Source organism: Onthophagus taurus, chromosome 11, assembly GCF_036711975.1.
Source record: "Onthophagus taurus isolate NC chromosome 11, IU_Otau_3.0, whole genome shotgun sequence".
Lineage (NCBI taxonomy): Eukaryota > Metazoa > Arthropoda > Insecta > Coleoptera > Scarabaeidae > Onthophagus > Onthophagus taurus.
This window is the reverse complement of record NC_091976.1, coordinates 30,510,104-30,527,095: the sequence shown is the minus strand read 5'-3', so window position 1 is coordinate 30,527,095 and position 16,992 is coordinate 30,510,104. Positions and strand designations below refer to the sequence as shown.

General features: G+C 33.4%; 2 protein-coding genes and 1 long non-coding RNA gene across 3 annotated transcripts in view; 1 reads left to right on the top strand and 2 right to left on the bottom strand.

Annotated features, from left to right (window-relative positions):
• LOC111420760 (uncharacterized) overlaps nt 1-16,992 on the top strand; it is a 155,454-nt gene that overhangs the window by 130,461 nt on the left and 8,001 nt on the right. The window lies entirely within an intron of this gene.
• Nucleotides 5,834-6,980, bottom strand: LOC111428732 (NAD(P)HX dehydratase). Its single transcript, XM_023064385.2, has one exon. The coding sequence runs from the start codon at nt 6,939-6,941 to the stop codon at nt 5,898-5,900; it is 1,044 nt and encodes a 347-aa protein (XP_022920153.2). The 5' UTR covers nt 6,942-6,980; the 3' UTR covers nt 5,834-5,897.
• On the bottom strand, nt 7,031-16,475 carry LOC111428730 (putative polypeptide N-acetylgalactosaminyltransferase 10). Its single transcript, XM_023064383.2, has 6 exons — nt 16,296-16,475; nt 14,278-14,483; nt 13,865-14,220; nt 13,636-13,813; nt 12,875-13,580; nt 7,031-7,457 (listed from the first exon to the last, which is right to left on the bottom strand). Exons 1-6 carry the CDS (start codon nt 16,473-16,475, stop codon nt 7,287-7,289), a joined length of 1,797 nt encoding a protein of 598 aa, XP_022920151.1. The 3' UTR covers nt 7,031-7,286.

Here is a 16,992-nt window from a genome sequence, read left to right as displayed (position 1 = left end):
TAAATTAGTTGATTCGAAGTAATATTTATCAACTCGGATATGTTATGGTCTTAAACAACTCGTCAAATATTAAATTAATTAGGAAATTGTAATCGTAATCTCAAAATTTATATTGAACTTATCAAGAACTTCTCTTATTGAAGGTAAGAAGAGTTTTTTTCTTTAAAAAAATGTATCAACAAAAACCATAAATTATAAAAAAAAATAACTTAGCCAATTTGTTTCTATGGGAACTTTGGAGATCAAACTCAGAATAATATTTTCTTCGTGACAGGTGATGGTTGGATTCAGGATTGAGAACCAATTTTTCTCTTCACTAGTGATGATGGTTTCTACCAGAAACGGAACCAATTGCTTTACTTGATCAGGAGCGAATTTAATCGTTCTTCGAAATTATTGAACAGGAACGGATATTTTTCTTTAATAGGAACAGGATGAATTGTTTTTTCAAAGTTGAACAGGAACGAATATAATTTTTTTAACTCGTTGACACGTTGATTTAATTAATTTTCAGCAGAGCAAAAAAAATGTGTGTGTTTCTTTAGACAACAGGAAGCACACTCTTTTTGTTGATAAATTCCGTTTTTCGGATGTTAAATTTCCAAATAACCTCTCCTGATTGGTTAAATTTATAGATTTGGAATTTGTGTCTTAGTTTTTTCAATGTAGCCAACTTTGACATTTGAAATGTCTCTAATTCAATTTGTCAAATTATTATTTAAATTTTTAAAATTATTTATAATTATGCGTGATATTTCGTAATTTTGATGCTCTTTTAAAACAATTTTCAAATATCCATTCATTTTCTTCTGATCTCAACGATAAATTTTCCAATATGTTCAAATTAATTTTGTAAATTTTCATCCAAATTTCATTATTCCATACAAATATTAGTTATTTTCTTTGTTAACCAAGTTAAGTTTATCGTTCTAAATAGGTTTGATCCGGGTAGATAAAGATTTAAATAAATAATTTTGAAAAATTTAAATTGAGGTTATCTGATATCGAATCTTTAAAATTACTTCGCATCGACTTTACAAGTGATAGTTTAGGATTAGAACATTAAAGAACAATAAAATGTACCGAAATTCACTAGCATATAGTATCTAACATTATTTTATAATTGTTTAAAAAAAACTCTTCTACGATCAATACGATAATCAAACAAGACTAAATTACTGGTAATGGGTTATTATTACAATATATTTCTTTATTAGGTGTACTGGTTGAAATTGTGGAAACATACTTATTTCATGAAATTCTTTTACCTTCTAAGATTTTACGTTTTACTATTGTTCTTAATCGTTTAAATGTGATTAAATTTTCTTGTGAATGGAGATGGCAATATCATCATTCCACCAGGGAACCCTTTTTCTAAATATATTCCCCGAAAGTACGAGGAACTGATTTTGTAGCTGCATTATTAATCATTGCGTTAAGATTCGAAATATTATCATCGATAGAGTTAGTTATAGCAGGAATAATTAGGGATAATCTATATAGATCCCAGTCAGCTTTTTTGGTACACCATTTTTTACGCAGTGAAAGAATTAGTTGAGTATTATCATCCGCGGACAGAACAATAGGGAAATGATTACTGTTGTATAAGTCATTTAATACTTCCCATGTAAATAGCATTGAGATTTGAGGAGATACAATTGATAAGTCAAGCGCAGAAAACATACTCGACCTCGCGGATAAATGGGTCAATGATTGTTTAAAAGAATTAAATTATCTTCTTCCAATAACTTTTCTATAATGGCTCCACGGGTCTTTATTTTTAGAACCCCACAATGGATTATGAGCGTTAAAATCCCCAACCAGGCATATAAGGGGTGCTAGTTGCTCAATGAGATTGTGTAGATCAGCGTTTCTCAACCTTTTTTTACTCGCGTACCCCCTGACCTATCATCAGTGCTCCACGTATCCCTTCTCCATGATATGCATATTATAATTACTAATATGTACATATAGGTACAGTAATAACTCTATAAGTCTATAACACTGAAATATTTTTATTTCTACCAGTTATTACAAAATAATGCATATTATATACTAATTATACATTTATATATATTGAGGAGAGGGTTGAAGGGAGGTCTCAATGTAAAATTTTGGGGGAGTGCTGGAAAGAGATTAAGGCAGGGAAAGGGGGTTACGGGCAACGAGGGAGGGAGGAATATTTCAGAAGGGTGGGGTACTCAGTGAAAGCGATAGATGATAGAAGGAGGGAAGGGATTGAGATGTGGAAAGAGCTGGAGAGCAGGTACAACCCTAAGTACGAGGAAATAATAACGGAGGGATTGCCGAAGTACCTGTCGGTGGAGGGGGATGAGGAGGGGAAGAGGATGGTGGCAAGATTCAGATGCGGCAATGAGGAGAGAGCGAATAGGTATTGGATGAGAGATGATGAGAGGGGTTGTAGGCTATGTGGGGGGGAGTGGGAGTCGTTGGAGCACCTACTGAGGGAGTGTAACGAGCTAAGAGAGGAGGTGATCGGCTGGAAGCAGGTGCTGGGGGAGGGGGCAGAGGGAAGAGAATGGATGAGGGAGGTGGTGGCGACTAGGCAGCCTAGGGAGATGCGGGGAGGAGATGGGGAGGGGTAGGATAGGAAATAAAATGTATTGTGTTGTAATGTGATATATGTAATTGCAGTATGGTTAAAATTTAATTGTTTGTGGAATGTATTGCTGATTTGGTAGCAATAAACTTATTAATTAATATACTAATTATACACATTTAGTTAAACTAAAAAATGTAAATATGTAAGATGCACATTAATGAGAACCTTGAGGCTGTTTGGAAGCACTCAGTAATTTGAAATCTGGATCGGAAGATGATAAATATAGTCTCAGGTTCGAACTTACACTGGCAAGTCTGTTCCTGTACTTATTTTTTAAATAAGTATAGGACGAAAAAGCTCTATCCACTAGTCCGGTGCTTGTGAACGGTAACAAAATAGTTATTGCTATGTTAAATAATTCAGGATATTCTTCTTTCAAGTCAGCCCAGAATGAAATGAGGGATTTCTTTTCAAATTCTTGATTAAGTGAAGAATCCGTTTTCAGTTCGATCAACTTAACTTTTTCTTGAAGTGATAGAGATGCACACTCGAAATACTTTTCACTGAAAAGGTACGCAATCCAGTAATCGTCTGTTCTACGTTTGGGGAAATATTTGTCGAAAGCAGCCTTCAGTCCATTCAGATGTTGTATAATTTGCTTCTTAATTTCTAGAGATACATGAGCATCCGTTTCAGAGAGAAAATCGTGTAATGTTTCGAAAACTTCAGATTGGTTTTTCTCAATACATAATTTCTAACGAAAGACTCAATTTTGTCTGTAACTTGGAATACAGTTACTGCACTGTTTTGAAGGGACAAATTTATCTGGTTTAAAGATATCGGACATGTATGCAAGAATTTGAAGCCATTCATGATCATCAAATTTATATGAAAGTCGGAAAGGGTGGTTCTCAAGGAACACTTTGACTTCATGCCTAACTTCAAACAAACGTGTAAGAACTTTACCCCGAGATAGCTATCGAACCTCAGTATGAAGGAGTAGGATTTTGTGAATACTGCCCATTTCTTGACATAATGAAGAGAATAACCGTGAATTCGTGTGTCCAAAACATCTTTCATACTAGTAGGAAGGTACTTTGATGCAAGAGCTTGTCGATGAATGCAACAATGTGTCCACTGTACTAAAGGAGCTACTGCTTTGACACATCCCAGGAGACCAGAATAACAACCTGACATAGATTTACCACCGTCAGTACATAATCCACAACACTTTGACCACTTTATTCCCTTTTTAGTAAAGTAGGAATCAATGGCATGAAAAATATCTGCACCTGTCGTGCGTTCGGAAAGAAGATGACAAAGCAAAAGTCCTTCTACAAATTCATTTCCTTTCAAGTATCTTGCAATAACCATCAAAACAGCAAATTGTGCTACATCAGTACTCTCATCAACCTGAATGGAAAAATATTGACTGTGATTGATTTCCTTTATAAACGTCTCCTCGATATTATCAGAAATTTCCTTGATTCTACGAGACACAGTATCATTGGAGAGAGGAATAGCATTAATTTTCTGAACATACTCATTACCAAACATGCAAACAACTGCGTCTTTAATGCTATGCAAAATCTACACTGTAGATCATGGAACTGCTAGTCAAAATCTGGTAAATATATGTTACAAATCGTTAGTTTAAAGGGTACATCAATAGAAACTGCAACCGCTTGTAGGTCGGTGCCTAGGTTTAATGAATTCGCTCTGATTGTATTAGTAATCATGATGGCAGTGCCCCCTTTAGCTCTAATTTGAGTTGGATGATCGTATCGAAACATATTGTAACTTTTTATAGAGTATGGTTGATTAGGTCGTAAATGAGGTTCTTGTAAGCACATGCATAAGGTGCTACAGTTCCACTGAACTATTTTAGACATTTTATTCATTGGATTGATGAAGAGGAAATAGAGGTTGATATCGGAAGGTTTGGTACAGTTAATAATAAGAAGCGTCCGATGAGACGCTCTCCTGGGAGCTAAATTCAAATTGCTCAGTTGAAGGATCCATAGGCAGCTTTTTAGCAATACGTTTCAAGGGTGATTTTAGTGTGGTATTTTTAACTGACTGATTTTTAAATGACTCTAATTAATAGATCTTTTAAAGAGGGTAAATCTTTGCAGTATTTTAAGGCATCCAGCAAGATGTCTTGTTTACCTTTGGATTCAGTAATAAAATTGCAGAAGTTTTCATATGAATCATCAAAAAGATCTTTAAATTCATGAAAGAATAATGGATCATTGCCAGGTTGAGTGTTAGGTTCTCCTTTCAATTTTTTTGCTTTGAGTTTTATAAATATGGCCTGTGATGATTCTAATCGGAAGCTAGAGAAATGGTATCCAAGTTGTTTTTTCCTAAGGTATTATTAAAATCAGATGTGGATGAAGAAGGCGAACCCCGTTTTTTAACAGTTATAAAATTTTCCCCGTCATAGCGTTTTCTTTTGTGTTAATTGTTGTTTCTTGTATAATATTTGTGTTAATTACAGGAAGTGTTGGTTCAGTAGATGAGGTTGATGTAAGATCAATAAGATCAATAGTTGTTATGATTGTTTCATTTTCAATTTTTGACACGCATTAACTAGCGATATGACCAAATTTTCATCAGGTACAATATAAACTTGACAGGACCGGACGTGACAAATCTATTAAAATCCTCATTTAACTCATTTGCTTCGAGCTAAGAGTGCTGCTAGTGCACCCCATTCGAATAGTGAACTATTGATTTCTAGATGACTATGGCTTGGAATTAATAAACCAAAGAATCATTAAATGTAAACAAAATAAACTACCATAAATTTTACTTAATCTCAAGAGAGAAAAATACCCTTCACAGTGTGTTGTTTACTCGATGTTTCAAACATTGATTCGGTATAAAACACTGGAAAATAGTTCAGAAAAGTCGCAGTAGAAATAAGAAATACGAGAAAGAAAAAGGAATGAATCGAAGGAGCAAATTCAGAAGTCTTGGATTAGAGGGATGTTTGGAAATTCCGGAAACGTTTTAACGGGCCGACCAGAAAAAGGCGAAAAAGTTGGCGCACGTCGCGTTGATTGGAATCGAGGCAAGGGCCAAATAAACAAGATTAAAAAGGTGCCCACTTCCAGTTTCCTGCTCTCGCTCACGGATCCGGAATTATCTTATAATTAAAGGGTCTCGGAATTAATGGACGGCGGTTCCGCCGGATCATGACGAATCAAATTGAGCGAGAACTTGACTAATTGGTTTAAGAAATATTTTTGTAAGAAAAAAAATAAAAACTTTTAAAACTTGCATTTATTTAATCATATTTTTGGTACAAAATCAATTTTTTTTATAAAAATCATTTTAATTCGAAATAATCGTCGAAAACTCCGTGAATTTCTGGAATCATATCCGAAGCAGTCATACTTCTTCCAAATTTTTTAAATGCTCTACTATTACATTCCCTGATTAATTTGCATGCTGAGTAACAAGCAATCATAGGTCGATCATCGTGAGGAACATCAACATCTAATTTATGTTGTAACGCCCATGTAAAAAATACTGCTAAAGATCCACCTAATAAGTCTCCTTGCCCCCCACATCTCCTTCCAGAACCCCCTAACGAAAGTTTAACAGTTTTCGAACTATCTATAAGAATGTCTTGTTCTCCTTTACAAAGTAAAGTAACGTTTGGTCCCCAAGATTCAAATAATCTCTTTGCGTCCTCCTCTTTAATACTTTTTGGGTTATCAGATCCGAGTAATCTGGCGAATTCCATGATGTTCGGTGTTAAAATTGCGCCAGGTGTGGGGTAATTATTTAAAATGCTAGGTTCTTTACTTATTAAAAATAATCCGTCAGCGTCGATTACCAAAGGTTTACACTTTTCTTTCCCAATCTCGATTATTTCTTTGATTACCTCAAAGATTGCATCTTCGCGACCCAAACCCGGTCCGATTAATAAAACATGTAATCTGTCCAACCAAGGTTTTATTTTATTTACGGCATCTTCAGAATCCAAAAGGGGGTGTACAATTAATTCGGGACTGTAAGATTTTATTACGGTGGCCGCTTCTTTCGAACAGAAAACGTGAACCAAATCCGCGCCGACTTTTAATCCGGAAATAGCGGAAAAATAAGGGGCTCCTGTATATTCCAAAGAACCACCAAAAATTCCTATTCTACCGGCTTGACCTTTATGTCGCCCTTGAGATAGAGATGGCGCTAATTGTCTAGACATCAACGAGAGACTCATTTCATCCATTTTTGACGATTTATTCGTTTTACACTCACTAATACTTAAATTGGAATGTTTTGTATGTAATTTACACTGCAAATGCTTTAAAGGGTCACGGAAACACTTTATAATTGAGGTTTTTCGAGGAACGCACAACAATGTCATGACAGTTTTACTCCCCACACCGAACTATTGCGCCACCTCTGTGTTTAAAAGGAAGTTATTTATAGATTTAATTTAATATTTTTAATTAATTTAATATTTTTAATTAATTTATTATTTATTATCTAATTTTATTTATCTTACAAGTTAAAAATGCACACACATCATGATATGTTACATTATAAAAAAACTTATTTCCTATAAATAGGTACTTAATAAAGTGAGGTTAAGACTAATAAAAAGTTACGTTTTCTTGTCTCGATCTTTTAGTAGTTTAGGATGATATCATAAAGTCTCTTTATCACAGCATGTCACTCTGGAATGTTTCAACTTTTTTATAATCAAGATTTAAGCCGGTCCAATATCCTCCCATTTCTCCATTAATTTTAAGTCAACGTTTTCAAACCTCCATCGCTGCGTTTTTGATCCCGTATCGCATTTAGTTACGTAAATTTTCTTCGTACCCGGATCGCAATCCAAACAACGGGGATTCCCACCATGTACCAACCATTGTTTATCCTCAAAATGAAGCATTTTAAGAAAATAATGATTATTAGTTTACAAGAAAAATCTCGAAGACTTTTTTTTTATAATGTAGAATCTTAAGCTGATTTTGAAACTGTCTTTAGTTTTTGTCCATCACGTCCTGTTTTCGAGATATTTCCTAAAATGTGGAAAATTATCGTACCCGAAAAGGTATGCAACCAATATCACAGATTGGTATTGAAACGCGTCGAAAGTTACTAGAAATTTTATTAAAACTTCCAATATTGTTTTCTCAAAAACTAAAAGTTATTTTTCAAAACGGGTTGGTTCATTGGAAAGAAAACACTTTTATTAACACTTTTGGCAATTTTCAAACTCATATTCCAAGAAGTGGATTATCTCAGAGTTTCCTGAATCAAGAAATTTCACACCATCTATTAAAAAAATACCATCGGCCTCATACTCTGCCGTTATTACTTCCGTTGTTCTTGAAATTAAAGATCAAGAAATTAGCGAATATCTGAACTCGCTTAATATATCACACAGATACTGTAAAAGAATTATCTCAAAGCCACAGATAAGCCCACCTATAAAATTAGGATAATCAAAAGCTTCTGCATGCAAGCGGGAGTATTTTTCAAAAACAACCACTTTCCAATGTTTGAAAGTCGCGCTCCACCGCCAATTCCGTGTAGTAGATGCTATGAATTTTCCCACACCTCCGACAAATGCACTGATGCAGTGCACAAAATGTCTAGGCCCACACAGTACTACAAAATGCACCTCATAATTACCAGAGAAATGCAAATCTTGTGGCCTGGAAGGTTGTAGTGCTTGGTCACTCAAGTGTAAGGACCGTTCCAAAGCTCCTATACAAGGCGTCCCTAACGTCAGAATAGAATCAGCAAACAAAAAAACGAATCAAATAATGTAATAAATCTCATTTACTGGAAACTATATGTATATCATCATGATTAATCTTGAAGATACTTCTGAGACTTCCCCAACCGAACCAATGCTCGATTTTACAAGACCAACAATATCTAACATAAAATGATTATATGCAAACATCAATAGTTAAAATCCGAAATCACAACTAATTGGAAACAAGGGTAATATTGTTAATAGTGGCGGAGCAGCGGTTATGGGCCACCCCATCCTACAATTAGGAAAGTCAAATCGTTCAAGTATCAACTCGCCATTGAATAATGCACTCCACTTCACCGTTATGCTTGGCGCGAACAGACTACACATATTCCTGATTTACATCCATCTGTTCAGCTAAATTGAAGAGTCAATATTTAACATAGCTGCTTAATAATCGGAGAGTTTAACCCAAATCCAACTAAAAAAAGACACATCAGTCAATTCAAATTTTGTACAAATCAAGACACCTCTACTCCAAGAACTCTACTCCAGACCTGCTTTTCTGCACAAGAAAAATGAGACATCAAATCACCCTGGTAGAGGTCATTCCTGATCTGTGCCCCGACCACCTGCGTATTCTTGTTCACATCAAAGTTATCTAAACCTGCTCCAACTATAACTAAAAATTACAAACTTTGTAACATGGAGAGAGTCAACTCAGCAATGAAAGACTTCATAAGAGCAGATCCTGTAATTACACCAGAGGTGATATCAAAATTTAATGAAAAACTTAAGAAAGCGGTAGACGAAAAGATAAGAGACGGCTGTACCGAGACTTTAGAGCATGCGAGATTCCTAAGTTGAAAAAAAAGTTTAACGATCAATTCATGTAAGGGGAAAAATTATTGGCAGGAAGTTCGTAAACTGTCTAGATACCAAAAGCTGACTACCTGAAAGGAATATTTTCCTTTGCTGAGGATGCCTCATTTTTTTGAACAAAAGCACAACTGGTATCAACTTGCTTTTATAAATCCCTCTGAAACACCTGAGGATGCTATTATGCTGGAGGACGAGTATTTCACTCTTCTAGGCCAAGGAAAAAACACGGTTCCTGGTTATGATAACATCTCGAGGAGGGTGTTGAGAAGCTTGAACCTTGATATTCACTCCTACATCAGGGAAATAATTAACTTCTGCCTCATGACTCAACATTTTCCACGAGACTGGAGGATCTCTATCATAATCCCAAGAAGGATTCAGTGATAGGAAAGCTTTTCGAGACACATCTCAAGAACAAGCTCCTGGCTGTCGTCTCAAAGAACATTCCACCCTACCAATTTGGATTCCAACCCGGCAAATCCACCCAGCCACTTACAGTATTTGTTTCCAACTTTCAAGGGGCACGCTATCAAAAACGTAAATCCGCGGCTGTACTTTTGGATGTCCGAAAGGCTTTCGACTCAGTCTGGCACAAAGGCCTACTATTCAAACTGGATAAGTTAAATGTTCCATATTACCTCCTAAACTTGATAAGGCAATTCCTTTCAGATCGCTCTTGTTTTGTGAAGCTGAAAATCATCACTCCCGCAGTTTCACCATCCAACAAGGCCTCTCGCAGGGATCTCCCATCTCTCCTGTACAACATCTCCTACTCTACTCTACGCCGATGACACAACACTGATTTCGCACGACAGGGACGTTGCCTCTTCGGTCCGAAAGCTACAGGTGCATATTGATGAAACAGAGAGCTGGTACCGAAAATGGCGCATTTAAATCAACTCCTCAAAATCGCAATTCTTCATCCCTCCTCCCAATCCACGCCCTTCTCCTACAATCACAGTCCAATCAACTCCCCTCTCAGTCTCACCAACTTGCAAATACCTAGGCATAACACTCGACGGAATTCTAAAATTCTCTGCCCACGCCATCAAAGTGAAGATGAAAGATAAAATTTACAAATCCACATGCAGACCAATTCTATACTTCCAAACGACGCGCCTAGAACATCAAGACACCATTTAGAAGTCGCAGAAAGATCGGCATTGAGGTCCATAATACGAATAAGGAATCCCCAAAATCCTCTTTCCAACCCTAGCAATGATCTCCTACATAACCTCACTAATATCCCTCCCATTAACTTCCGTCTACAATCTTTATCTCATAAAACCACCCTAAATTTCCCTAACAATCTTCTCCACCATATGCTCATTATCCCTAGAGTAATCCACCCATCTGACAGCCCACCACTCCTTCAAAAACTGTTGATGAGACTGAAACTGCTGCTAACTAGAACTTGCATGGGCAGAAACGCTCCGGTCGATAGCCCTATTTTTGGCTGAGTTTTAATTTATATACTCCTTTTTTAAATTTAATTGTATTTTTTGCATCCAAAAAAAAATTTTTTTCAAAATGCGAATTTTTTTTTGCGATTTTTCAAAACGGCTTGTTGCATTGAAAAGAGGACACTTTAATTAAGAATTGGTGATATTTCCACAAAGATCCTTCTAGAAATTAATTTTATAGCGAATTTTGAAAATTATCGATGAAAATTGCAACATCGAAAATTTTATCAAAACTTCAAATATCGTTTTCTCAAAAACTAATAGTTATTTTTCAAAATGGGTTGGTTCATTGGAAAGAAGACACTTTAATTAACACTTTGGGAAATTTTCATACTTATATTCCAAGAACTGAAATTTATACGAATTTTTAAAATTTAATCGGCGAAAATTGCAAAAAATTATCGATCATTTCAAAAATTGAAAAAGTTATCCATGTTGCAAGAATAATGATCAAATAAAAACCATATAAAAACTTCTAACTTGCGTTTATTAATATAAAGTCGTACTAGTTTCGGGTTACCCCATCATCAGCGACAACTATAAAGAGTACGAAAAATAAGATAACAATCAAAAAGTGATAAAATATAATAAAGTGATGTTAACTCGATAAAAAATATATTTTTTATAAATAATAAATTTTGTTGAAATAAAAGTTAGAAGTTAAGTTAAAATATAAGACGTTCAAAGAATTTATTTAAAAAACGCGAAAAAACTATAAACTAATCGTAAATCAAACAAAAATAATCTAAAAATAGAGGCAAAACAATCAAAAAGGAAAACTTTTTATGGAGAAAATTTTAAATAGAGTTGACCACGAGGAAAATGAGGAAAAGTGAAAAAAAATCTCAAAAAACTGAAAAATACTTACAGTCAATGAAGCTATAAAACTGGAAATCAGGAGAAAGTAAAGCATTTTGCTATCTGATGGATAAACAAAATGAAGATAAAATCATTTTGTTTATCCATCAGATAGCAAAATGCTTTACTTTCTCCTGATTTCCAGTCTGCACCTTTTATAGCTTCATTGACTGTAAGTATTTTTCAGTTTTTTGAGATTTTTTTTCACTTTTCCTCATTTTCCTCGTGGTCAACTCTATTTAAAATTTTCTCCATAAAAAGTTTTCCTTTTTGATTGTTTTGCCTCTATTTTTAGATTATTTTTGTTTGATTTAAGATTAGTTTATAGTTTTTTCGCGTTTTTTAAATAAATTCTTTGAACGTCTTATATTTTAACTTAACTTCTAACTTTTATTTCAACAAAATTTATTATTTATAAAAAATATATTTTTTATCGAGTTAACATCACTTTATTATATTTTATCACTTTTTGATTGTTATCTTATTTTTCGTACTCTTTATAGTTGTCGCTGATGATGGGGTAACCCGAAACTAGTACGACTTTATATTAATAAACGCAAGTTAGAAGTTTTTATATGGTTTTTATTTCAAAAATTGTTTTCTCAAAAACTAAGTAAGATTTTTCAAAACGGCTTGTTGCATTAAAAAGAGGATACTTTAATTAATAAGCGAAAGTGATAACAGTGACAGTTCTGTTAGTAATGAATGTGATGATGAATTACAAGTGAAGAGAAGAAAACTAGACGAAATTGTAACAAAGGATTTTATATATCTATTGGAATTGTTACAATGAGGTTGCTAATGACAAACCTGATATAAATAAAGTTGTAAATGACCGGATAGTTGCCAGATATCCATTCCACCACTAGTAATAATGTTTTAACAATGAAGTTAAAATGACAAAAAATGAAATTTTGCACAATCGTCGTAAATTAACGATATCTGCGTTAAAATACGTTCGACCATGGTGTACAATGCTTCGATATTTAGAGAATTAAATGTTCTACAGGATAGAGTAGCTATTTTTTTTGTTCATGTATAATTCTTTTTAATTGCGGTATAATTAAGTGAAAAAAAAATGGGAATTGTTTTTGTTGAGTAGCAAAATAGCGGAGAATCTGATTTATGCCATCAATATCTCAAAATTTTCGTTTGGATCTCTACTTTCATGTCCATATAGCTACAAAAACACAGTATGCAAAATAATATATACTGAACATAAACCGTTACTAAATTTTTAAATTTACGATTTTCCACATTTTTGGGATATCTCGAAAACTGGACGTGATGGAGAAGACATTCAAGTTCAACATTCTACTTTATAAAAAAAATCGCAGTCTTCGAGGAAAAAATTAATTAAAATTTTTAATTAATGGTACTTACAACATCGTATCTCCAATATTGATTACCTTTTCCACCATGACATGGATATAAAACGATTTGGGCTTTATCGTTTGGATCAGAAACATCCCAACAAAGTGTTTTTCCTTTCATACGGATGTCTTTGTGCCATGTTAACGTGAAGTTTTGCTCGCCTTCTTTCGAAGTACCTTTTATGCAATCTCTTAAACCAAACGGTTGGTCTCTTTGTTTATAATAAGCGTCAACGCATAAATCGGGGGCTGCAATGTTTCTTATTTCCCCAGACGCAAAATCGTCCGGTTCAATTGGTGGATACTTTAGTGGTAAATCAAAAGCGATCGTTTCCATAAACCATTTAAAAGTTTTACATTTTAGACGATCTCGAATCGCCTTTTCTTTAGTTAAATCTCCCGGATCTAATTTGCGATAATGCGGACGACGTTTGTAAATAAATTCGGCGTATTCGTCCATCCAAACTTCAGCCACTCTTTTATAATTCCTCCCCACAAAATCTCCTTTCCCCGGATTTGGAAATGGGGCGTATTTGCGGTAAATATGTCCTACCCTTGAGCATGGCGCGTCGTACATTTGACCCCCACACATCCAAATTTTAAAACTTAACTCATATTGTTCACCACCCCAAATATCTAATCCTTCATCGTAACCTCCTAATTCCCAAAAGAATTTTTGACTTATTGCAAATAACCCACCAGCCATAACAGGACTCCTAAATAAAATTTTATATATTAATTATTAAGAAAGATAATCAAGATTTAACGCACTCGAAAGGTTCTGTTGGGCGCTCTAAATCCTCAGGGCGTAAAGGTAATCTTTTATAATACAATTCCCAATCAAAAGCACCTCTTGCACCTTCATCTTGAGCTCTATACTCAAAAGTTTCGTATTGAACGACATCAATAAACGGACAAACACAAGTTTTATAGTTTTGGGCGATCGGTTCTAAAATAATTTATTAATTAACAATCATTAAATAGCTAGATATAAATATACCTAATAAAGGTGGTAACCAATTAACATTAGCCTCCGTATGAGAATCTAAAAACACTAAAACATCTCCAACAGCTTCTTTAGCCCCCGCCAAACGTGCCCGAATTAATCCACTTCGTTCACTCAAATGGATAACGCGAGTTTTAGTTGCATTCACCAATAAATAATCATCCAAAGGTTTCTTGCTAAATTCTTTCGAACTGAAATCGTCAACTAAGATGATTTCTTTTAATAAATTATGAGGAGATCGATTTAAAACGCTGTGAACGGTTCGTAAAAGTGTCGTCCAATGTTCGTTGTGAAACGGGACAATTACGCTAACGGTTGGAAGTTCTTTTAAGTATTTTTTCTTTTTACAGCTAATAACAAAAAAGTGAATTAATTAATTAATCAATAAAAATGTTGAACTAACAAACCCTTTGTGTCTAATATCGGGAATGGCTCTATCTAAAGCTATTTGGTCACTTAGGGCAGCGTTAAATCCATTCACTTTGAAAAGTTTATCGTAATTGGGAATGTTTTGAGGATTTTTAACCTCTTTTCCTTGTTCTCCGATTCCTGTACGTTTTTTATCTTTTTCTATTAAATCATAGTTGTGCCAATCAATTTTTTCATTGGAAATCTAAAATTAATGTTAAAAAATATTAATTTAAATTAATTTGGTGTTAAAATGTGGTTAAAAAATAAACATCAAAACGTGTTTGTGGTTTAGTTTTAAAATCATATGGCTAATAGCGCCATCTATAGAGTAAAATTGTTGTCAAAAAATAACTGTGAAGTTAGTAGTTAAAAAAAAATTAAATAGTCAAAAAATATATTTTGTTGTTTGTAGAAAAAGTAAAATCGTTTAAAAAAACCTGTGTTTATGAGTTTCTTTGATTAAATAATCAAGCAAAATCAACAGGTTATGGGCCCAGGACCATATTGAATTGCGTGTGAGTGATTTATTTATGAATATTGGACATGGAAGCAGGCACAGCTTTTGTTGGTGTCACAAAGAATAAATTTAATGCTACAGGAAAACGAAATTCAGGATTAAGTAAAAGAAAAGTGTAGAATTACTTAGCCAATTCAACAATAAAGAGTTGTTTGAGATTTAGTTTTAAAATCAAATCACAAAAATCACATAGCTAATAGCGCCATCTATAGAGTAAAATTGTTGTTAAAAAATAACTGTGAAGTTAGTAGTTAAGAAAAAAAGTTAAATAGTTGTCAAAAATTATATTTTGTTGTTGTCATTTCCAGAAAAAAGTAAAAAACGTTTAGAAAAACTTGTGTTTATGAGTTTCTTTGATTAAATAATCAAGCAAGATCAACAGGTTATGGGCCCAGGACCATATTGAACATATTGAGATTGAGTGTGAGTGATTTATTTATGAATATTGGACATGGAACCAACAGCAAGTGAAGCAGGTACAGCTTTTGCTGGTGTCACAAAGAATAAATTTAATGCTACAGGAAAATGAAATCCAGAATTAAGTAAAAGAAAAGACTTAAAAGGATATAAAATGTTTTGGATGTAAGCAAATGGGGCATTATAAAAACAAGTGTCTGAACAAAGAAAACAAGAAAATGGTAAAAGAATCAAATGCTTTCAGTGCTACGTTTGTAAATGGAAAGTTCACAGACAGCGACTGGTATATAGATTTTGTACAATGATTTGGTTGGCGAAATAAAATGTATAACAATATACAATGACAACCAAAGTGCACAAAAATTATCTCTAAATCCAGTACATCACAAACGAACCAAACATATCGATGGGAAATATCATTTTATTAGAAATGAAATTGAAAATGAAGAGGTGCAGATTCAATACATGAAATGATGACAAATATTTTAACCAATTCACTGAACAGATGCAAGTAAAAGAAGTTTATAGAAGATTTGGTTCCTCAAACAAGTTTAGATGTAGTTAAAAATAGAACAAGTTTAAAATGTGGTTAAAAATAAACATCAAAACTTGTTTGTGATTTAGTTTTGACAAAATAAAAAATGACGTGTCTTATAGCGCTATCTATAGAGTAAAATTGTTGTCAAAAAAACTGAGTTAAAAAAAGTAGTTGTCAAAAAATATATTTTATTGTTGTTATGTGCAGAAAAATGTAAAAAAACGTTTAGAAAACACTTTGTTTATGAGTTATTTTTTAAACTAGCACCATGTATTACAAAAACGTAATCAAACCTTTTTTATTAATTAATTTAGATAAAATTATTAAAAAAAAGTATTCTGTAATTTAACTTAATCCTCCTTTAAAACTGAAATTGATTGATTAATATCATAATTGTTACCTAACACTTTATTAAAACCAAATTTTAATTATCAAATTAAATGTTAAAAGGAAATGTTAAACCACAAAGCAATAAATTTAAGATATTTTCTAATCTACTTAATTAAAAAAAAAATATCAAAAATGATAACAAGAAATCTTACCAATGGAGGGAATGGAAATTTTGACTCAATAAGAGCTTGCGGAGCTGGTACAACATCAACATATTTAATACTTTTGTGCCCTCTTATAGTCCGATAAATAAGTACTGTAAATATCACAGTTGCAAATGATATAAATGCAAATTTTAGCATGCTCCTCAAGTTCCGTTTTATCATAACCATTTTTGCGTTATATCAATTGAATAACATTGCCTAAAAATCAAAAAAATTATAAGAAAACCTGAAAAAACCACCACAAACGACCTAACCTATAAACGCGTCCCCTTGACGTTGCAAACGAACTAACATAGCTTTTAGAACGGTTTTCACACTGATAACGAAAGCGTTATCAATGAAAATTTCACTATTTAAAAAATGTTTAACGTTAAAACGCGTTGTTCTTTACATAAAAAGCGGAGGGACATTTCTCGTTTGACAAAATCGTACAAATTGATATAAACGATATTAATTTTATTGAAATAGCTATTTAGATATGCATGTTATAGAAATTAATATAAATTAATTAAGATTATGGCGTTTAAAAAATTGGTTGTACCAAAATTGTTTTTAAAGTGCAAAGTGGAAATTACCCGAAATTCAATTAGCAAATAAGATTTTTATCTTACCCAAGGACGTGTTATTCTCGTTGTTACACAAAACAACATTAAATTTTACTTAAAATGATTCATTTTAGCTTTTT